At 43.4% G+C, this 23,745-nt stretch overlaps 1 protein-coding gene across 13 annotated transcripts in view; it reads right to left on the reverse strand.

The window, feature by feature from the left end:
- TMCC3 (transmembrane and coiled-coil domain family 3) overlaps nucleotides 1–23,745 on the reverse strand; it is a 244,454-nt gene that overhangs the window by 11,760 nt on the left and 208,949 nt on the right. For 10 of the 13 annotated variants that reach the window (XM_070599501.1, XM_070599507.1, XM_070599506.1 and 7 more), the window contains one exon: nucleotides 278–1,194. In XM_070599501.1, the coding sequence (XP_070455602.1) occupies nucleotides 278–1,194 (917 nt within the window). Of the gene's footprint in view, nucleotides 1–277; nucleotides 1,195–3,979; nucleotides 4,134–10,517; nucleotides 10,597–14,404; nucleotides 14,673–23,745 lie in introns of those variants that run through there. The other 3 variants (XM_070599509.1, XM_070599502.1, XM_070599505.1) reach the window with 3 other exon arrangements.

The following is a 23,745-nucleotide window of genomic DNA, read 5'->3' on the forward strand; positions in this document are numbered from 1 at the left end:
AACAGAAGTCTACTGAATTAGGAGCTTAATATGCACATGAGTCATAGACTATACGGTGACATTTTAATAGTCCCACAAGTATAACGTCTTTCTCTAAACTATAAGCCGCAAATTAAAAAGCTTAGAATCATGAAATATGGAAAGATCTATTGATTCCTAACTGCCTTTTGACCCATATCCATATTTATGGAAAACACAACCGTTAGCACATCATTTTCAAGCAGACAATCTCTCTGCAATTATTAACTCATGCTTCTAAAAGAAGAGTCTGAAATACCTGTATCTCTCCTCTTGCAGGGTCTGAGAAATAAAACCATATTCTCTCTTAAACTGCACCTTCAGCGCCTCGATGTCCTCAGCCAGCTGTGCCTGGGTGTCCTTGATCTCCCGCAGCTCCTCCAGGATCATGGTGAGCTTCCCCTGGCTGTCCAGCGTGCCGGCTCCACCAGCCCCAAACGACTGGTTCCCATTGCTGTCGGCGGAACCCGACGTGCCACTTGAACACTCGTCGTCACTGCCATACTTGGGCTTGTTCACAATGGTCGCGCTGCCCCCGTAGACCCTGGCACTCGCCTCGGGCCTAAACTCCTCTAAGGAATTCTTTAAGTGAGCGATGTTGTCGGCGCTGCCAAACTTATTCCGGATCAGGTTGGCAAACTCCCTGGACTTACTGAAGACGAACACGGGAGGAGTGAGGGACACCCCTGGCATGCCCGATTTACTGCTCTCCATGTTGCCGGGCGCCGTTCGAGACTTGGCTTGGGCATCTTTCAGAGAGTGCTGGATGTCCTTCAGGTGGTCTTTGGAAAAGTCTTTTGAGCTTTTGGAGGCTCCGTTCTGTTCGATCTCCTTGAGCTTTCTATGATACTGTTCTAATTTCTTCTGCAGCTGGGCGATCGAGTGAGCTGACTTCTGATTCTTCTTCTCAAAGACTTGCTTGATCCGGCTGGCCTGCTGCTTGTCCGCGCTGCTGACCAGCTTCAGATACTCCGCCACGTTCCCATCACGGGACGTCTGCTCTATTTTTATCTGCTCTGTTACCTTTAGGATTTTCTGCTTCAGGCTGTCCGCGCTGAGTTTGACCTTGTGGAAGTCCAGGATGCCATCTGGTACGTCGAAGTTGAGGTTGGTGTCTGAGCCCCCTCGGCGTATGTTGAGGGGCAGGCTTAGGGTATTCATGTCATGACGCTCTACCTGAAAGAGACATGGCAGGAGTGCTTTCAGATTTGAAGTCAGAAGGACAACGACCGTGACAGAATCTGTACACACACAGCAGCCATACTTCAAGTCCCAGATTTTCAAACTGCAAGTGTTCACAAGATAAAAACTCCCTACTCTCTTCGCAAGTTGAACCACAGGATAGTCCCACTCTTTCCTGCATCCCTGTGTACTAACCAACCGTGAGATCCAGATCTCCTAGGGTACCCAACTTTCTCTCTGACTAGATGGCAGCTTTCAGTTGCCAGGGTAGAAAACGCATAAGGGAACGAGGTGACCAGTTGGTTCTGGCTTCCCAAAGTGCCAGGTAATCAGGATGCCCACCACGCCCCCTTCACTGGGAACTTCACCCTTGTAGGCAACGCATCCAATTCAGAACGCAATCATTTAACAGAGGGAGAAGGAAAAAAGAAAAAAAAAAGTAAATTTCCAGCAGGTACATTCATCAACACAAGACATTATTTTCTTAACAGAATCATTAAACAGATGTGACAGAATACAGTACAAGGATAATTTTAATAATTGAGTAATACGACAACAGTATTTTGATGTGGAAACAACCCCAAACCACAACCACGGTGATTGAAAAACAAAACAGTGATAGTTCTAAGACCATGTGAAATAGCTTTCTCACTCAAGGGCCACCTGGAGAAAAGAAGGCAAAGTATCATTGAGCGCCCTGGCAAGGGGCGTGGCTGGCTTGTGCTCTGAAAGGGAAAGGCGAGCGTCATCTGTGTGCCAAGCGCTGTGGGTATTCACGTGGGCTGTCTTGTCTGATCCCCGCCACCAGCCCAGGCAAAGCATGTGTTAAATCCATACTGAGAGTTAAAGAGCCAGGATTTGAATCCAAGTCACCTTAACTCTGGTCCTCTTTCCACATCAGGACTTTCTACTACTAGTGTCCCCAGAGGACTAACAACTGGTCTTTGAGGAGTCTGAACACCATCTCGAAACAAAGATTCGTAAGATGTACACTGAAGCACCTTACTTGTCACGTTAAGGAGGCTTTGAATAGAACCATGCCTTGACATAGTCTCAGCAGAAACTGAATGGGAGACAAGACAATATTCAGCACAAGTTACTTTTTTTAGGGGACAGTAGGCTGACCCAGCAAAAAAATTAGTAAGACGATAAGAGACCTCACACTGCCCAAGTGAGCTAGACTTGAATGCAGACCATTTCCAACAATGAGGATTAACAACACTTTGCCACATGAAAAATCCTGCCCAGTATTTTTTCGCAGAGGAGGGAGCCCAATGGCAGAGATGAACCCGATCCCAGCTCAGTGGGTCAGGCCTCCTACACAACTCAGATGTATGACAACAGGGTACAGGAACTGTGACTTCACCTGGTCAAGAGGGAGGGATGGGTGCAGGGACTAAAGAAGGTACATCACAACCATCTTCAAGTCCAGAGAGACGACCACAGGAAGCTCAAGGAAGCTATGGACGTATGGCTCACTAGTCAACCCAAACTAGAATGGGCTCAAATTACAGTGACAAAGAATGCACTAAACCTAGGAAATGTTTATTTGGGGCAGACAGGGTAATTAACAGTGATCATACAATCACAAGGCTGGAGATTTGATTTTACTGGAGGGATCCCATCTGATTACACTACTCTACTTCTCAGAAACTTTCTTTTGCCCACTAATGGCTCCCAAATTAAACAACACAGCCTGGCCACTGTAAGGCCCTCGCTTACCTTTCAGGCCTAGCCTTGCACCTAATGGATGCCATTCATCTTAAGCGAACCATACAACCCAAAGTTTCCAGAACGTACATGAATTTTCTATGGATTTCCTCGGATGTATGATATTCTCAATGCCTGCCACCCATCCACCACTGCTTATCAAAATCCTACACATTCTTTAAGATCCATTTCAAAATGTCACTCCTCCATGAAGCTTTTCCTAGTCTCGTTGGAAAGCTGCCTTTCCTTTCCATGATGCTCCGTGGTGCTTTGGTGGTGCCACTTTCCTCCTCTTTTATCACTCATCTGTGGACTTTCACCGCCCCAGAGCGCAGGCTCCTTAGGGGAGAGATGGTGCCACACCTGTACCCAGCTTGTAGTGCTAGCACTGCCCCTTATTCACAGGAGGCCATCCATAAATGTCGGCTGAACTAAAGTGACATCATTCTTTATCCCAGGAGAGTCAACCCTGAAGTCATCTAGGATACATTTTGATAAGACTCAAAGATGATCTTGGAAGTTCTGCCCATCCAGACCAGACAGTTCCAGGTAGACAGGTTTTCCCAACACCTAGGTAATAGATCTGACATCATTTCAAACTGATTCAACTAAATGGAGATTTTCTGAGTATCGATGTGTAGCAAGATACACAAACACAAATAAGGACCTTGAAACTTTTGACGTAAAATTTACACATAGAAAAGAGCATATTTAATAAAGATAAAAGTCAGTGAGTTTTCACAAACTGAACACACTGTGTGACCAGGACCCAGTTTAAAAAACAGAACAGACGCTCCTCTTTTGCCCCGTCAACCACGTCACCCTCGCCTCCCGGTCTAAGCACAAGGCTGACTTCTAACAGGATACATTCATTTTGACTAATACATCACGTACTCTTCTTGCCTTTTCTTGCTCCACACTGTTGGCGAGATTCTTAAAAACCTGTTCTTGCCCTCTGGGAGCTCAGATAAGATCAGGATAAATTATAAAAAATAAAACCACCTGCTTGGTCTTCTCTATTGAGAAGTCCACCACCACATCTGCAGACACAGAGCTTTCTGGACCTCACCTCACAGAACACGGCAGAAGTCACCACCAGTCCTTCCTCTAACGCTCATCCCCACCGCAGCGGGCCACCCGACGCCGGCGTCTCGACGCAATGGCCTTGTTCCCTTGCGGACTGCGGGCAGGGCAGCCTCTTAAATGCAGGAATGTTGACACACAGATGGCTGGCTGACTTCTAGCTCGCTTTAAAATTGTAACAATGCTTGGTATGTCCTTGAGATTCCATGTTGGCGAAAGGAACAGCATTTAAAGCTCAGATCAATCGCTCTTAGGGCTTGTCAGCAAATCTCAGTTAAATGTTTGATGAGGGTGAAAAGCTGGGCCGCACCTGTCAGTCGTTTATGGCCCTAGCTCTGCAGGATAATTCCGAGCCGGCTAACACATCATCACCAGGGTCCCGTACACAACTGAACACAAACACAGTCCCTGAACACAAACTGGCATTTCATGTGCATGTTGGGAAGACAGCTGTGAGGGTCCCTCGTCCTCCATCTAATCTGAGGTCAACAGTATAGTGCAGCTGTTTCAGGGCTGGGACGCGGGGAGAACGACAGGTTCGAAGGCGCCCAGAGTCAAGGTGCATGTGGACTGTGGCCCAGGAGACGCGTGTTCCAGTTTTGGCACTGACAATGACTAGCTACGTGTTCTCAGGTAAAGCAAACTGCATCTGTGATCTTCGATTTCCTAATCTATAGAGTGAGGAGGTGGAACCAGACAACTCAGAACTAACCCTGCACAATTCCATGAAATGTAATCCAAGCCACGTTTACTGGGAGAGCGTCATGGAACAGGCAGGACCCTGGGCTCTGGAGACAGGCTGCTTTGGTTCCCATTTTGGCACCACTCTTATGAGCTGTGTGACCTTGGAAAAATGACTTGGCCTCTCTGCACCTCAGTCTCCTCTTCTATAAAATGCAGATAATGATTCTTCAAAGAGTCATGAGGAATAAGAGAAGTAACGTGTATAAAGTACTTAAAGACTTCCTGGCACGGAGAATAGTTTCAATAAAGGTTTGCTTTGTGATCTTCCCAATTTCATTTAAAAATGTACCTGTACATAAAAACTCAAAGGAAAACAAACTGCCCAGTGTTAACTATGGTTATATTTGCACCATGGAGTTATGCGGAGTCATTCTTTCTATTATGCTTTCAAATTTTCCAATTTTTAAAAAATAAAGAACTCGAATTACCATTTTGGCAGAAGGAAATGTTGTTTTTAAAAATGACTGCTGGCCTCTTTCAGTTTACTTGGAATTACTCAGCTATTATTACTTTACATGAAAGACAGGCCACCAGCATCCTAGTGAAAAGCCATTCCTGATAATGTTTTCCTTCCGACAGCAGAGACGTTTCCACTGTCGCCTCAGTGTTCTGGAACAAAAGCTAAGGAACAGCTTAAGCCCTGGACAGACGTCAAAACCTGGCCCTGAGTCATCTCCGCAACCACCCAGGCCTCCAGCACGACGCCCCAAGTGAGCTCGCCTCACTCACCGGGACGCAGGCACAGTGCCATCAGCACTGGCGCTGCTCAGACACACGGGTCAGGCTTCAAAAGGGGGAGGTCCCCGAGGACATGCTGTATTTACCCCGAAAGCTCCAGAGGGAAGGGAACAGAAAGGGAAAGACAGCAATGCAGAGGCACACCACCCAGACCCCCACCCAGGAGACCTGGAAAGGAGAATGGGGGGGCCTCCTGTGGACGCTTGGAGGGCAGGGACAGAGGCAGGAGTCCCCTGAGGCTCTGGAGGTCACAGAGGGGCCAGAAGGTGCAGGGGCACAGAGAGATCAGAACGAGGCGACAGATAACGAGGGCCAGCTTAGTCCCGAGGCCGGATACGATGAACCTTTGCTGAAAGAAAAGCCACCTGAGCCCAGTCACACAAGGAGAGGATCAGGTCCTTCCAACTGGCCGTCACGTCCCAGGCACTAGGTATGTCACAGCACACGCGAGGGCAGTTACAGACAGGCCCACAAAGAAGCTGCATGTCCACTATCCATAGGGTGTCACAGGTCTCCGTGGCCTCGGAGTCTGAGTCAACACTGCTGACATGCTGGACTCTTGCACGTTTCAGTTCAACTGTCATGTCAGGTGGAGCATCAAGGCTGTTTCTATCATGCACCAGTCAGAATGTCCTAGGCTTTGCTGTGGTAACAATGTCAAAACCTCAGTGGCTTAAAAAAAAGAGGTTTATGCTAACAAGTCTGCTGTGCTAAACACGTCCGTTCATGCTAACTAGGCTGCTGGGAGTCAGCTGAGGGTCCCAGGTTGCAAGGGAGCCTCTACCTTCTGGAACGCTGCCTGAGGCCACGGCAGGGGCAGGGACTTGGTGAATTGCGCACTGGCTCTGAAGGACTTCTTCCACTCATCCCATTGACCCTCCCTAACTTCACGGGAGGTACAGGACAGGGAGGTACAATCCTACCACGTGCACGGAGGAAAAATGTCACATTAGTGACATGTGTGGTATCTTATTTGTTAAAAACTTTGAGATAGGTTCTACTATAATTACTATTTTACAGATGAAAAAACCAGGCACAGAGAAGTTAAGTAAATTGCCTAGGGGCACACAGCTAGTACATGGCAGAGCTAGGACTGAAATCCAGGCCATCTGTCTCCGGGCCTGCCTCCCTAACAATAATGACTGAGTACTTTTATTATGAGTCAGGCATTATGCTAAATATTTTTTTAACATATTTCATATATTCTTCACACCAACCATATTTTATGAGAAAAGTAAGGCTTATGAAGAATATATAAATATTTCTTTGAGGTCCATGGATAACAAATAGCTTAGCTGGGGCTCAGCTCAGATACACGAAATATACAAGACTTCACAAGATGCTGGACAAGCTCAGGCACCAACCCTGCGAGAACCGGTCTGCACGGTCCCTAACATGGTCATCCAGAGCACGTGTGGACTCTCAGGGTTTGGCTTAGTCAGAAAATTCTCCCTCCGGCTGAACTTGAAATCATCCTCCATGGAACTTTCTACCCCCGGCCGTGGTACTGCTGCCTGGAGCAACAGCAATCCCAGGTTTGCATCAGCCTGTAATTCCATTCTTCTTCCCCCATGCTCTAAAATATAAACAGCGATTTAGGCAAAATAATTTTAGAAGGATCACAAAGCTCATTGCTTTTGTCAGAATCATGGCCAAGCATTTACAATCACTAAGAGAAGAAAGAGGATGAGAGAAACAGAAGGTAAAAATCAGAAAAGAAAGTAGGTAAGAGACCTATGGAGAAGCAGGTGATGTCTGCGGGCCTAACAGGTGAAGGGTGCTATCTGGACCTATGTGCGCTCAGCAGGTAAGCCACAGACGTCCCTGGAGAGAAGGGTAAGACACCTCCCCTATGCTGGCTGACAGAGCCGAGAGAACAAGGGCTGCTCAGCCTGGCCCGGAAGTGGGCACCTCTGAATGTTCTACCAGAAGAATACGAGCTGTATATCACTTTCCTACAAGTAATATACACAAGGGTACTAAGCCATCCTCCTGCTTGCTATGTTGTGTCACTTGACACGCATGTGCAACATGTCTAGCCAGTCAGTGAACATGGAACCCGGGAAGCTGAGCAAGTCACTAACCCTGGCATCAAACACGTGGTTTACTGAGTGAAGCTGTACTGGAGAAATAACCCTGAAGCCTTGACAGGCTTCCTTATCACGACACAATGCACATATTCATGTAATACCTGTACAGAATATTCAACACCTATATTTTAGAAGAAAGCCACCTTACCCCAGTGCATGCTAGCAATGAAAAACCTTACAGACCTTCACAGAGTATCCAAAGGGATATTTTTATTAATAAAGTGTGCTGGTAAAATGTTTGTTCTAATTTGTTTAGACAAAGTTCACTTCCTTTCAGAGTTCAAGTTTGACAACAGTACGCTCTGAACTTGAAATAAGTTCACGGTGTACACAACGGGAATTGAGTCACTAGTTTTACCATAAAGGTTTATTTTTCCCCCACCTCTTCCTCTCTCAGCATCTCTGACAAAAGAAAATCAGTGGCGTCAAAGTGCTAGTTCTTGACTGCGGGGAAAGTAAATCTCATTCCATTGGCATTTAGGACCATTTGGAACAGGGGCTGGAATATGCGTTCTTTTGATAGCTCAGTCCTTTATCCACAGACACTGCAAATTAAGTGTAGAGGAGATCAGGCAGTGTTTAAGGTTCTCAAAAACCAATTCTTCAAACATCTTCAAGCACTTACAAACACTTGATATTGTAATTAAAAATAATTATCTTCTCATTAAGCTTCTACCAGGCAAGACTGGTAGCCTACTTTGAGTTACAAGCACTAGAACATACATATTTCTTCAATATAGCTTATAACTCACACTTTCAATTAACACAAACTAATCCCTTACAAAATTAGTCTGACTTGGTAAAGACTTACTGCATATTGTACAATCTACATAAGAATAAAATTAAAGGGGGGAAAGGCCAGATTTTAAAAGACTGTGCCTTGATGAAGGGGGGAGGGGAAGGCTATGATAATGAAAATCAAGCAACCTATATTGAGTACCAATTACAGATAAAGGATGGCCTGGTCCCCTGGGGAGGGAACTGTGCAGGAACGGGAGGCAGAAGCCAGAGAGGGCTATTCCAAGAAGAAGGGGTCTCTGGGGACCCCACGTACCTCAAAAATAAGCAAGTTTGGGAAAGGGAAGCAAGTGCCTAACATCTCTCGTCACCTGTCCAGGCCTGGGCACGAAGAACTTGGCCTTCGTGAAGCAAAGGCTCACAGTTCCTTCTTGTGGGGAGCCGTGGGACAGTGAGTTCTGAAGAAGGGGAAGCAGGAAGCCCCAATTTTAGGACTAAATGTAGCATAAACGTCAATGAGGCTTTTAGTTCCTACATTCAGAAGAAACTGAGGGAAGGGGTGAGCGAGAACCAACAACTTCAAGGGGGTTCTGGCATCTTTCCCACCCAAGCATGCTATTCCCCACCAGTTCCTGACAGTGTCTGTGAGTAAAACCTTCCCAGGAAAAAGACCTCAGCACTTGGCTTGAGGGCTGGGGGAGAGCTGGGAACAGCACGTTCTCCTCCAAGAGAACCACCTCCAGGAACGGAGGGAGCAGAGGCAGCTCTAAAAGATGAGGGAAAGAATGGCCTGCCCTGGCAGCTCCGGCCTGAAAGGCAGTTCCGCCTCCAGCCCAGGACAGGAGGCCCAGCCTCCTCCTTTTCCTGTAGCATTTATTCACGGCCTCCCTGACCCCCAAAACATGGAGGGTGGGTGTTCTTGGGAGGGATGTGTGCTTAGTAAGTTTCTGAATGACAGTTACAGATGCAGCACCGTCCTGCAGTCTTGCAGCATCCCCCATCTGAAGGGGTCTTCAAGGGGTGGCAGCACCCTCGCAGACACACACACACAGTGCCTACAAGAGGCGCTGACCTGCAACAGGAGCTGGACTTCCAGAGCTGGGGGACTCCTTAGAGCTCTCACTTGGCCTAATCCCTGTTTTTGAAAGAAGCAGCTTGAATACAAACCCAAGTAACTTCATTTCAATCCATGCTCTGTTCCTTACCGGTGCCCTATACAAATGGGAAAGTAATTTGTCTACCTAGTCTAGCTTCTTGGGTAAATACATCAGTGAATATAGCAGTGACTATGATAGGAGTGTCTATCAGATAACAATGATTATGTTTCCCTTTTTGCCTTGGATGCTAAGAAGTTCAGAACCAAACTCAGGAGTAACTGTTAGACCTGGGGATTAGTCTTTCTGCTTTCCCCTCCTTTTTTGACTTTTGGCTATTACTGCTGATTCTACCTACATTTTCTATGTGCCTTATCCTAACCTGACTCTTAGTGGAAAGAGGTAGGTGTACCTGAATCTACAGACACTAGGTAGGTCATCCTCCCTGGAGATGAATAGTATACTCTCATTCCCATATGTAATAGGCAGGATGTGGGCAAACACACTCAGCTCATAAACCGGCACAGCTACTTCTATTCCCCATTCCCAGGGCACCCAGAGAAAGCTGCACTGAGGGTCACGGCTTGGCCCATATCCTTTAAAAAGCTGCTGTATGAGACTGAACCAGGAAACCGCATTTGGAACTCAGGCCCTGGAGTGCATTCCCAAAACAGACCTAAGCCTCATAATTAAGTTATTCTCTGCAGGTTAGGGTTTTATTATTTATTTTTTTGGTACTATAACAAATATTGTGGTTGGGGGGGAACATACGTACCAGATGATTTGTGGTATAGAATTTTGTTGTAAACGATTCAGAATACGACTAGTCATCAGGCAGGGCTTGGAAATAACTTAGTTTTGAGGGAATGAAAGGAAAACTGACCTATATCAATTTCTTTCCCTTTTGCAATACTGAGGTTATTTCCTTTGAGCAATTTTGTTTTTTTCTAATATAAGCCAGCAGTATTATCAACAAATAGCAATCAGAAATAAAAAACCGCTTTTAGTTCTACCAAAATAGTAAATAGCATTAAATTTAAAGAAAAAATTTTAACGTCCATTAAAAGTGCATTCAACCAACATTTTAGTATTTATTTCGAGTACGGAAAAAACACCTTACTTTGAAGTTGTGTTGGATCTTCAAATGAGGACAATCAATGTAAAAACTCCGACTTCCTTGGGCCGAATAAAATGATCTGCTAAAAAGATAAATCGGACCATGTCTTCTTCCTTCTGAAAACTTTAAAGTTCCGTAAAGTGTGAAATCCTTAGTAAAGATTTTAAAACTCTCTTGATCAGGGTCCTCTCTTAGCCATATTCCAGTAGACTCAGCCATAATGATATTTCAAGCACGTCTTTGCACAAGGCACTAGAGTTAGGTCGGACGGAGCTTTATATATACTCTCATTTAATCCCCACTGCTCCACGAAGTAGCAATCACTAGCTATTCTTTATAGATTTGGGAGTGAGGAGCCATCAAGTAAGGTGTGGTTACAGCTGGTAAGACAGAAGCAGGATTTGTGCCAATAGCTAACCTTTTAACCTGCACCTCATTCCACTGGTCCAATAAGCCCCTGGATGCTTCACGCATGTTCCTATTTCTGTGTGTTAAGAGCCTGCTAGTTCCCCACCCCAGCGTGGCCTCCATCCCTTACGTTTCAAGCACCAACTCAAACACTTTCTCTTCCATGAAGCCTCCCCACTCTCAGGCCCAGCTGGAATTGCTGGCTTCCTTTGTGTTCTCCCACAAATGTGCATTTACCCCTTTTACAGCGCTTATTCTCTAGGTATAGTTAGTATCTGTGTAACATTTGTTCCTCCACTATCTTGAAGCCTCGAGGGGAGGGAATGTTTCATAAGCCACCTGTGTCTTGCTCCACATTCCTCCCTCAACAGGACCTCAGTATCTGTGGCATGAATCAGTGGTTGACAAACGGCCAACTGGGGCAGCCAGTTTGTCCCTCATGTTTACATCCTCTCAGCTGTTTGCAATAAAATCAAGAAGAACCTGCAGCTGAGGTTGGGCTGGATTGCTTTCAAGACAGACTGGACTATGGACTGTTAATGGCTTTTGATTCATGCAAGAGATCAAATATTCAGGAAGCCGATGTGTCTCATGGCTCTCTGTCGCTCCAGGCGGAATACAGATGATCAATTACCGAATGATAAACACTAAGATCCACAATGCACAGCGCATACGGGTATCCTCCCTTCCTCCCTAGACGACACTCCTCTTGTGGTTGCCATCCTGACCACTGCAGAGAACCCGGTGCCTGCTCCTTCTCACACACCCATGTTTTAACTCAACCCATTATCTGTGACAGCAAAAGGAAGCAGTCTTGCATTGCATTCAATGAAGGACCTTTAAAAATAATTTATCTAACGTACCAGCAAGATTATCAAGCGCAGTTCCTTGTCCCTTAGGAAATTACAATTCAGAAGAACGTGAACACGGAAATAAAGGAGCCTTTTTATCCTCCAAAGTCTAAGAGCAAGGACTTGTTTAAATGGCAAAAGCAGGCCTCGAGAAGAATGGGCCAAGAGGACAGGATTCCGGCAAGATAGTTCAAATTTATTACATAAAAAGAAGCTACCAGTTACCGAGGACTTATTAAGCATGAAATAATTTTCTAAATGCTTCATATACATTATTTTTCCTTTCAAGAATCTGAGATTAAATGATTATTCCCATTTTGCAGATGGGAAAAGTTGAGTGACTTGTCTGAAGTCATAAAGCTAGGAAGTGGCAGAGCTGGGATTCCAGCTGGCTCCAGGCTCTGGGCTCTAATAACATCCCTCCCTTTTACTGAGAGCCCACTGCCTAGGCCAGACCCTTTACTAGACATGAACATGTTTCACATCCCCCTACGACCCCTAAAATTTAGTTGACTTAAATCATTCGGTTACCATTAAACACTGCAAAGTGAAAAATATGTACGGAGAGAAACCAGAAGAGAAAATGCTAACAGACAGCTTTAGACAGTTCTTGGTGCCACAAGGCAATTACTGGAGACGTTCCCAATTTGACATTAATAAGTAAAATAAAAAATTAGCTTAAATCTCAAGATACCTTGTATAATAAAAAATGTAGGTTGCTTCTGTTTCAACCACCAATAATTTCTAAACACCAGTGGAACATGCCAGCTTGTACGTAAACTCCTTCTTCCTGCTAAAGCTCTAATACATACTATAATCATTAGGTGCTCTGCTACCAGGATGCAGATAAGAGGCGGCTTCCTTCTCCCACAGCCACAGCAGCTTAAAGCACCAAAGTTGGAAATTTCTGATAGAGAATAGTCCTCTAGGAACATATTGTTTTGTAATTTGGGACAAAGGAAACGACAAAGAAATAAACTGAATTGTGGATTGTGATTCTTCAGATAAACACTCTACCGTGACCCTTCTTAGAACCTGAGTCTCTATTTGGGTTGACTGCATTTCCAAACAGAGGGAGCAGCCCTCCAGGGCCCACTCACAACCCTTGTAGCAACCAGCCAGCTCAGGATTCATAGGAAAGCCCTGATTCCAAAGGCACGTGTCCTAAACAGAGGTTAACTGTGTCACAGCGGTAGCACAGGTGACGAACCAGACTGTGTAGGTTCCAATCTCAGCTCTGCCGCATTGATTGTATCACTGTGGGCAAGTTACTTTCTATGCCTCAGTTTCCTCATCTGTAAAGTGGGGGACAGAAGTATCTTTCACAGGGTGATTGTGAGGATTAAATGAATTAATATTTGTGAAGTGCTTGGAACAGGGCCTCGTACTGAGTAAGTGCTTTAGGGTATGCTGTCATTTATTAAAGATGATACACCCTAAATAGGTGGGAACTTCAGAAGAGCCCACAGCCAAGAACAATGATAATGCCAAGGCCATGATGATTAAGCTCCTCCAGTAGAAGCTGACACTTGCTCGCTGCCCCTGCCCCGGCCCCCTCCATGCATGGGATCTCCTGTGTACACACATGCATCTTGCAGCAGACAGGTAGGAGAAAAGACAAGCAGGGTCTCAAACTCAAACCGGGAGGTCCCTTAAGGATCAAGTTTCAATGAACCTGAACTGAACAGTAAAGATGATAATTTTTAAAAGATGCCCACGTACCCAAAAGCAGATGACCTAGTATTTGAGAGATTTAATCTGACTTCTGAAAAGGTATAGTACCTCTAACAACTAAAATTTAAAACCTCAATATCTGGTCCTTAATTTTTAAAGTAAGTATCATTAGCCTTCTATGTTGCTATTTTCAGTAAAAGTAGGACTCGAAATTAAGACCCTAAAGACAGACAGATGGCTAACATCTCCCATCGCTAAGTCTTTAAGCCGCACAAGGGAAAACAGCATTAGAAAAGCTTACCTAATGATTATAACTTGCTATTCCTCTGAAAAGCCTCCTAAACTACTTCTTCAGTGTATCATGGTGTGGAAGCTCGTTTTTATAGATAATGGCAGCAGGGGGGTGTTTTGGACCAGGGTATAGTTAATTCCATGACCCCACCTATCAACGGCGTCATGCTCTACTTTTTCCCAGGTTCTCTCTCCTTCATTCCCTTATTCAAACTGCCACTAATTTTTTTCTTTCTTTGTCCAGTAATTTCTCTCTAGGTTGGCCCTTCCATTCTATCCCCAGGTCCATCCACCTGAATCCAGACCCTCACTTCCCATCTCACCCATACAAAGGGCAAGAGTTTAACAAGGTTTCAACGCTTTCAACGTTTTATTTCTTCCATCCAGTCCACAGAGAGTCACTACACTAATCTTCCAAACTTCCACTTTAATCACATTACAACACTGCCCAAGATGTACAAGGGTTCTTCCTTTAATAAAGGAACTGGGCTCCTCCTCCTGCTAGTACTTAATCCCTGAGTAATTTTTCCTATTCCAACTATCCAGTGTCTTCCTCCTTCCCACCAGCACCCACCAGACAGACCTCAGCGCTGTAGTACATGAGACACATTTCTGTGCTTTTTTTATTAACCTCAAAACTTAGATTACATTCCCTTCTGGACATACCATTTCTAAGGCCTCTGTCTTAGCCAAATCCTACCATCCCCTCAAGACTTCTTCCATGAGGCCTTTCCAAAAGACTCCTGCCCATGTTACTTCCTCTCCTTCCTGATCCATGTGGGTTCTTATCTGTACTGTTGAGTGAGTCTCTACTTGTTTTATCTTCCTTGCTGGAATTTTAGGTTCCTGAAAGGATTCACTTTTTTAGATGCCAAACAACACTCAGCACAGAACTAGCGGTATCACTGAGTAGCAAATACTTATTCATGTAACCAACGTCTCTATGCTATAAAGCAGTATATTCCAAATTCTGAATGAGACCCACAGTAAGAAACATGTGTTTTCCAATACATACCCAGATGTGTGCACATACACACACACACGTAATTGAAACACAAGTTTTATGAAATAATACTTATCTTTACTACACGCAATACAACTGTATTTTTTAAATTGTTAGCTCATTTTTTGAGAAATGCATATTAGGAAATTATAATTAATTTATGAGGCGTGTTACTATGTAGAAAAAGTCCTTGTTTTTACATACGTATCAGAGACAAAGTACCCTGAAGTCCATGTGTAACTTACTTTGAGACAGATTACACACGCAAACACACCTAAGCAAATACAAAAAATTTTAATTGTTGAACTTGCATAAGGTAGATGGGTATTTGCTGTACTCTTCCTTCTGCTTTTGCATATAAAAATATAAAGCGATAGTTCTCACTCATTAAATCCATTTCATGATCAACTAATGGTTTCAACCCTGTTTGAAACATAGTGCTTTATAATTAGGAAAAAGACAAGCCACTTATCTCTGTTTCCTGATTATATTTAAGGAGGCTCTAACATCCTCGAGAGTGTTCTGTGGTGACTTTCTGACCAATGGGTCAATAAAGGATTTAATTTTTCATTGCTATGAGTCCACAAATCTCTCCTCGAAAATCCTTTCTACGAATCATCACTACCTTAGCAGGAAGTTATAAGATTAAGAACTAGTTTTTTCCTTGCAGAGATTAGAGAATCAGAATTTACCCTAAGACTTCTCATCCTAAGAATAATCTTTGTGGTTTTCAACAAGGCTTTAAAAGGACTACGTCCGGGAATGGCACAAGTTCAAAGCAATGCATTGAAACTGAAAGTGTCATAATAAACACGAGTGCTGGTTAAAACTTTACTCTTCCTTCTCCCTTAAGAATTGGTTCTAATAAAAGAATTAGTTCCCTGAACAGACGAACTCTGTCTAATTTACATTTAATTGACACTAAGAGGGAAGTGTGATAGATGAGTGAAGAAATTTCCAGATAATTGAAATTCTACCCATTACGAGCCAACGTTTTAAATCTTGCTGATTACAGATTTCTAAATTTCTAAATTTTCAAGATTGCTCTCCTGTGGACTGGAGTCATCCGTATGGTCAAGGCTGGACTGTGACACAGCATCGTCACCTCAGAATAAAACCTGGACTAGAGGGATCAGGGGAGCCGGCTCTAGTTAACTCTCCAGGCTTAGGTCCCTCATTTGAGAAAACAAAATGGCTGAACTTCACAACCTCTGAGGCCTTGCAGATCGTCTCCTCCACAGTTCTGTTCCTACTAGGTCTGTAAAGCTGGCGGCCCTCACGCAGAATGCCAACAGTCTTGTTGATAAACTAAATCATCAGCACATACCAATTAACACAAATTGAATATTTACCCTTCCTTATAATAAATCTTACTCACCAAAAGGAAAATTAAACAAAAAGCAGTTAAAAACCATATGCAGCAAGCAAAAGAACAAACAACTAACATACAACGACATAGATGAATTTCAGGTCTGCCATACTTAATGAAAGTCACCACACACAAAAGCGTAATGCTGTATGATTCCAGTGATACGGAGGTCAGATCAGGGGTCACCTGGGCAGGAAGCAGGGGCAGGGAGAATAATTCATCAGAAGGTGGCACGAGGGAGCATTGGGTGCTCTCAACATCGATGCACGTGACAGTGACAAGTGCACACACAGGTAAAACCATCCAACCGTACATTTAAGACGTCTGCACTTTGCCGTAAGTTACTCCTCAAAAAAGTAAAACACAAAATACACAAAAAGACTCAGACAATGAAAATGCAGGAGCTGTCGAAATTACTACTTTCTCTCTACGGGACCTATATAACATTGCAGGTACTCAAAAAATGAATGCTGATTAACATACAGTAGTGTTCAATTCTAGCAGGAAAAGAACTTTAATTTCATTACTGTGTCAATTCATACTGCATTCTGTCAGCTCTTTAACATTTTTAAAGTATGTGAAACTTTCATGACGCTACTTAATAAATATTTGTTTTTAGTACCAGAATATACAAGAGCAAATGTACAAAACACAGAAAAAGAGTTGAAATCTGTACAGTATACTAGCAAGGCATTAATATCTGTGGTGTGACCACATCAAATTTAGACACGAAAATACTTACTCTTAATTTCTGCAAAACGTGGCAAAATCCTAAATACCACATTGATGCAGACTGCAACTGCCCTGGTTCATTACAGAATAGCTATTTAGAAAGCCAATGTTTCTCAAAGAGGCTGAATTTAACTAAAAGCACACAAAGTACAATGAGGGCTTACTCACTTACTCAGCCCAAACTGTTTTTATGATAGTTTAACAGAATTGATTAATTTAGGTTCCAAACCAGGCCCCCGGCAAAAGACAGAAGTTCCACTTCAAAAATGTTTTTCTGGGCATCTTTCGTGAGCGGGCGGTATGCTAAAAGCACTGGAATCAGAAAAATAAATATGATAAACTGTGCCCTAGAGTTCACTGTTTGGGCAAGGACACACAGAGCTACACAACTGCAGAAAAATGCAACAAGTACTTTTAGGGGACGAACAGGCAGAAATAAGCAACCAGAGGATTCAGGGGGACAGCTTCTGGGAAGACGATACTTGACTGACTTAGAGGAAGAGGCTCAAAAACCAGCCAAGAGATGTGGAACCACACCACTCATCTGTCGGTTGCCATGCTGTGGCAGCAGCTCATGTCGAAGAACTAGAAGGACCTACAACTAGAATATACAACTATGTACTGGGGCTTTGGGGAGGGGAAAAAAGAGCGGAAGATTGGCACGAGATGTTAGCTCAGGGCGAATAAAAAAAAAAATCAGCCAAGAGAACCGAGCAAGGAGCACAGTGTACACAGAGGCAAAAAGAGTATTTAAGAGCCTAAAAGCTTCTTGGGGTGTTGAGAATTTAGAAGGACTAAATGGGTCATTCTAAATCAGGGTATGATTAAGGGTTGGGCAAAAAAGGAGGTGCAGGGCAAATATTTCTGAAGGGAAGAGGCACGAGACTGAAGAATACAGGAAGCCTGCGGCAAGCTCTGTAAACCATGCTAGACTTGACACTTCACCACAGAGGCAAGAGGGGGGCCGGGGTTTTAAAGTTGGTGGGGAATTTTTTAAATCATAAAAGTAAAATGTTGAAATATCAAAAAAAAATGGGGGAAAAAGTCACCCATAAAATCCTCCCTTAAATATAGACACTGTTTAGATTCTTATTCATTTTTTAAAAACACAGGTTAAGTGCGCACGTTCCGCTTCTTGGCAGCCCGGGGTTCACCAGTTCGGATCCTGGGTGTGGACATGGCACCGCTTGGCAAAAGCCATGCTGTGGTAGGTGTCCCACAGATAAAGTAGAGGAAGATGGGCATGGATGTTAGCTCAGGGCCAGTCTTTCTCAGCAAAAAGCGGAGGATTGGCAGTAGTTAGCTCAGGGCTAATCTTCCTCAAAATAAATAAATAAATAAATAGATAGATAAAATAAAAATAAAAAACAAACTTTAAAAAAAATAAAAACACAGAACTGTGACTACGCTGTACACAGGGATTTCAGATCTGGTTCATGTGTTGCACACAGTCACACAGGAAGGATTCATTGATGAATCTGTAGGACTTGGTCGATGTGTGCCTATACACCCACACTACAGTGCATACCAGCACTAAGTGGGCCTCTCTCTGGGATGCCCAGATGACAGAACCAGATCTGCTATTTAACAACAACAAAAAGCAAACATCATTTGAAGCTAAGGACAGCTGAGTTCTCACCTAAAATAATATTACCCATCACATGAGGGAAAATCAGGCATTCGTCTCATAAATACATGATCGATAATTTATTCCAACTTCACTCATCTCTCTTCTGGGGATCCTGAAACGCGAAACCAACTCCAATTATCACAGCCCTGTTGCTTTTCATCGGAGGGCTCGACAAGTTACAAAGAACAACATTTTCACCTGGGATGAAAGAAACGGCAAGAGGTAAAGATGACTTCCCCAGAGAGTCCATTCCTTTTGTCTTTCATTTACGGATGGAAAAGAGAAATCCTTCAACGTACGCTGCAAATCATGTTCTCCCCGCTCTAATCCAGAGTTATGGAAGATATCCCAGATTCTTCTGATCACAGGAAAGCACCACGGTACATCTCTCTATAGTTTATATCTATTATGTCTCAAATTCTGTCTGAAAACATGAAAAGTCCAAATCAGGTTAGTAAAAGGGGAAAAAAAGTGTATGGAAGATAGAAAGCAGTCTGGGAGAGTTTTAAGGCCAGATGCTTTTTTTCTCTATACTGGGAACTGTAATAAACCAAATCCTGGGTCTGCACCTGGCTTAGTGCCCTAACTTCCCAACGAGGCCACAGGCAGACAGGACACCTGCTCTGAGCTTATTATAGAACTACCTGTGCGCAGAATTACCATTGCAGAATATGTTAAGTTTATGCCCAATCAGAAGAATGCCTTTCTTTTTCTTTCTTTATTCACGTGAGGAAGACTGGTCCTGAGTTAACATCTGTTGCCATTCTCGTTCTTTTTGCTTGAGTCACTGAGCTAACACCTGTGCCAATCTTCCTTTATTTTATGTGGGATGCCACCACAGCATGGCTTGACGAATGGTGCTAGGTCCCCGCCCGGGATCTGAACCTGCAAACTCTGGACCACCGAAGTGGAGCACGTGAACTTAACCACCCTGCCACCAGGCTGGCCCCAAGAATGCCTTTCTTGAGGCTAGTTCCCTAAGACAAATGAACAATGGGGTTTTCTTTTTGCCTTATATTGGGAAAGCTGGCGAACTTAATAAGACTCCTGCTGCTAACTACATAACGGTATTCCAAAGTGGTGTACTTTACTAATTTGATCCAGTCCACCCGCCTTATTTAGCATTTCAAAATGTTGGAGGACATCACGAAACCTTATTCACCCCAAGATAATACTGCAAATTTAATGAACTGAAATTTCTTTGATTTCTATACTTGATGATCCCTCTGATGTCAATCATTACTTCAGATGTTGTTATGACTGATTAACACGGCCACTGTAAATACATCTGTAAGAACCACAATCAGAGAAAGACTCTGCTCAATTGCTTTTCATCTTGGGTAAACACGTAGCCAATAATCAATGAATATACACTTCATATTATAGGATTGATTCAAAGTGTTCAATCAGATCTAATCAGAGGCTTGGGTATGTTTATTTTACTAAGGGGCACATCTTTCAAAAGAACCAATAGCTATAAAAACAGCGGGAAAGTGAGAGACATAATTAGGAAAGAATTAAATGACAAGCAGATTTGGGCAACTTATCCAGCATCTTCCATCAAAAATTTCAATAAGTGTTGCCAAATGCTCGTGTCCCAACCTGGGAATGATTATCTGAAAGTTACAAGTCTATTCTGAATTTCACACTAAACAACTGACAGGCATTCAGTCTTCAGGACTCATTGCCAAGTCTTTCCCTGCCCTTGCCTCACACGCTACTAAGTTCTCTTTCTGTTCTCATACTCTAACACCTAACCTTCCCTTCTCTCCAACAACTGATACGTGTGTGGTCTAGGGCTTTTTACAGCACATCTGGACCACTGCAACAATCTCCTAACTCATCTCACTGCCTCCAGGCTGCCCACCTTAACGGTCACCACATAGGCTGTCTACAGGATGAGGTTGAAATTCCGTTAGTCGGAAGTCAAGGTCCTCCATGTCCTGACCCAAACCTTTCTCTCTCCAAGTTTTACACTCACATCCCCTTACCCGGACCAAATGGCTTAATCCAGGTGAACTCTGACCAGAGCAAGAACATGCCCAGATCATTTCGGCTAGCTCAGCTCACCTCTGCTCAGGCACTATCCCTCACTGCCATGCAGTCTTACCATCCCTGTCACTTCACTGTCTACTCTCTACCTGCTACGCACCCATCACCATGACAGATGTGACATATTTTGTCTCTAACCCTCACTCAAATTCTACAAGTTAGGTTTAGTCTATCACGATGACTATCAAAGAAATCAAGGCCTTTGACAAGGTCACGAACTAGTGAGTGAAGAGCCAGAGTTCCAACTCAAGTCTGATTCCATAGCCTATGGTCTTTCTAAAACCTCAGGCTTCCTGGAATGCCATCTCAGCTCTCTACTTAGCAAAACCTTGGGGTTCTTCAGAGTCTGGCTCACTTTAACCTTTTCTACACGAAGTCATTTCTTATCACCTTCAACCTAGCATTAAGTTCTTACTCAGAACTCCTGGGGCTCTTGTCTGAGTCCCTCTTGCAGTAAATCCTTTACTGTCTCTTATTATTAGTTACTTTTTTCTTTTTGCAGTCCCAGAGGTTCACACTGTCTTTTGAACACAATAGGTACTCCACTGTCTTATAACTGAGTTGTTTTGTACTTTGATATTATTTCCTATGGGTAAAATTCTACATCAGGTGGGATAATTTCAGTAACCGGATAAAAGAAGTTCAATAATAAGGGTCCTTATGAGCTCACAAACTAAGAAGATCAGAGAGCAGGGCTAGGTTAGTGGCTTAAAAATGTTATCAAAGACTGAAGCTCCTTCCATCGTTTTACTCCACTATTCTCAGGATATGTGCCCGTTCCCTTACAGAGGCGAGAGCTACTACAGTTCTAAGAATCCTGTATACAGAACTCATGGCTATAGACAAGTAGACTGCTCTTCTTTCACATTTTATTAGGGAGAAAAACATTTTCCAGGAACTCCTCAGTGGATTTCCCCTTAGGTCCATTTGGCCAGGACTGAGTCATCCGCCTGTCCGCTAGCTGCAAGGGAGGCTGTGAAATCAGCGTCTCACATTCCAGCCTCTATTGCGGGAGCCGGCTCTGCCAGCCAGGAAGAGGGAAGGAAAATAGTGTTTAGATAGGCAATAGACACACCATGGGAGAAACAGTAATGCAATAAACTCTTGTAATGAAACTCCTCCACCTCCAAATAGATGAATTATAAGAAAGGTTTGTTAATCAGGTTACAAACAATAATCCCATTACAATAGGGTGCTGTTTGCACTAGAGGCAGGAGAGAAGAGAACTGGAATCTCCCAGTTCTTTCGCCAATAAATTTAAGTACATTCCTTTTCCTCAGATCCTTAGTTAAACATCACAATCTCTTCCATCATCATAACTATCACACGGAAGAAAGGCAAGAAGAAAAAGAAACTAGCCCTTTGGGGCTTCCATATAGTTCTCTAAACACATTAAAGCAGGCAAAAAAATTAAAGAGATTTAAAGAACAGATGGAGATGAAAGTATGTACATGTCTTTGCCTCTTTCTTCTATTATTTGCTGTTTCTAGGAGGAGAGTCTGCTTGTACCACTACCACCACCTCCACCACCACCACCACCACCTCCACCACCACCACCACCACCACCACCACCACCACCTCCACCACCTCCACCACCTCCACCACCACCACCACCACCACCACCACCACCACCACCTGTTTCCAATTCTGGAATCAGCAGAGACATCCATCAATGGGGAACCACTTTAAAAAATTCTAGTACAGTGGAAAACGATGCAGCCAGTAAAATGCAGGTGGATGTGAATGGGCTACCAGAGGAAGCTAAACTGTCACGGGGAAAAAAGTGACATGCAGAGTATGTCTACAGTACACACTCATTTGTGTTTTAAAAAAGGGGCAGTGGTAGGTTTATATAAATGTGTACAAGTGTACTTCATTTGTATGAACATTTCTAGAAAAATATCTTAGGAATTGTGGATGGCAGTTACCTCTGGGGAATAGGATTAGGCATCTGGGGACAGAGACACTTTTGTTTTATATTCTTTTCTTGGTATAGTTTGTTTTTATTCACCTTGTTATTTTCATATTTTTACGTAAGTCCCCAGTGCCTGCAGGCTCAAAGCACTACTAACATGTTACTACTGCAAAACTCCATTAGCACACTCAAGATACGTCCTTGTTTCCTCTGAGGACCCACGCTTTCTCTAATAATAGCAAAACAACTGGCCTCGGTATTCAGGATAGTAGGCAATTTTGTAACTCAAACTAACCTGATGATTTAGTTTCTGTGATCACATGTACAATAACTTCCTACTGAAAGAGGGCTTTTAAATCCAATTTCCCAAGGAAGTAAAACCGTGTCTTAAAAGGTAGTTCTAAAAAAATTTCATGAAACTAAGCTGGAAATGACAAGTCAGAAATATGTTTTCAAATGAAAATCCCATAGAAAATAATGCATACTAATGTTATATCGTTCTTATATAACTTTTCACAAAATGCCTTCTCCTCAAGGGACCAATGCTATTGAAGCATTTCTATCGACAACTCAGTTTCCGAATGCTCACCATTTTGAATCTGTATTGTGTGGACAATGGTGTTGCCCATACAGGCTCCTCACTGAGAATAGCAGAGGTGCAGACACTGGCAGTATGTGACGGACATATATATACCTCCTCGTTGCAGGTGGCCAAAGAAAGTCACCGAGTCTGTGTAGTGACCGTTTGCATACAGCTCATGTGACTCCTGAGGGCCAGACCGTTTTATTTGTGACTTTCAGGTTTTAAAGTTTGGTTTTGTCCTTCAAAAATGGTTTCTGTAAGAACAACTACAAAAAGCCATAAAGCTATCTCCTTAAGGTTGAAGTTTCTCAGAAGCCAAAGAAGGACAGGACTACTTCCATGTAAAATCCTTTTTGGATGGTTCTAGGATGTATTTTTAAATGAAGCAATGCTGAAATCAGATTACAAGATATATTTGAAATGTTTACCTTTAATGAATTCTTAAAATACTAAAAACTGTTTGGTATTGAACACGCACATGCCCTGAAGACCCAGAAATTCCATTCCTAGGAACAATGCCCATGTTAGGAGAGGGCATTACAAATATTCATAGCAGCAAACTTCACAACAGAAAACAAAACCCACCACCACCAGTACCCAGAAATAACCCAATGGTGGGCAGACAATAGAATGGATTTACATACATGGTGTGCATTTATACGGTGGAACGAAATCAATCATAGCTACACAAATTAAAATAGATAAATCTTAAAAGAAGCAAGT

Source organism: Equus przewalskii, chromosome 29 (genome assembly GCF_037783145.1).
Source record: "Equus przewalskii isolate Varuska chromosome 29, EquPr2, whole genome shotgun sequence".
Taxonomy (NCBI): Eukaryota; Metazoa; Chordata; class Mammalia; order Perissodactyla; family Equidae; genus Equus; species Equus przewalskii.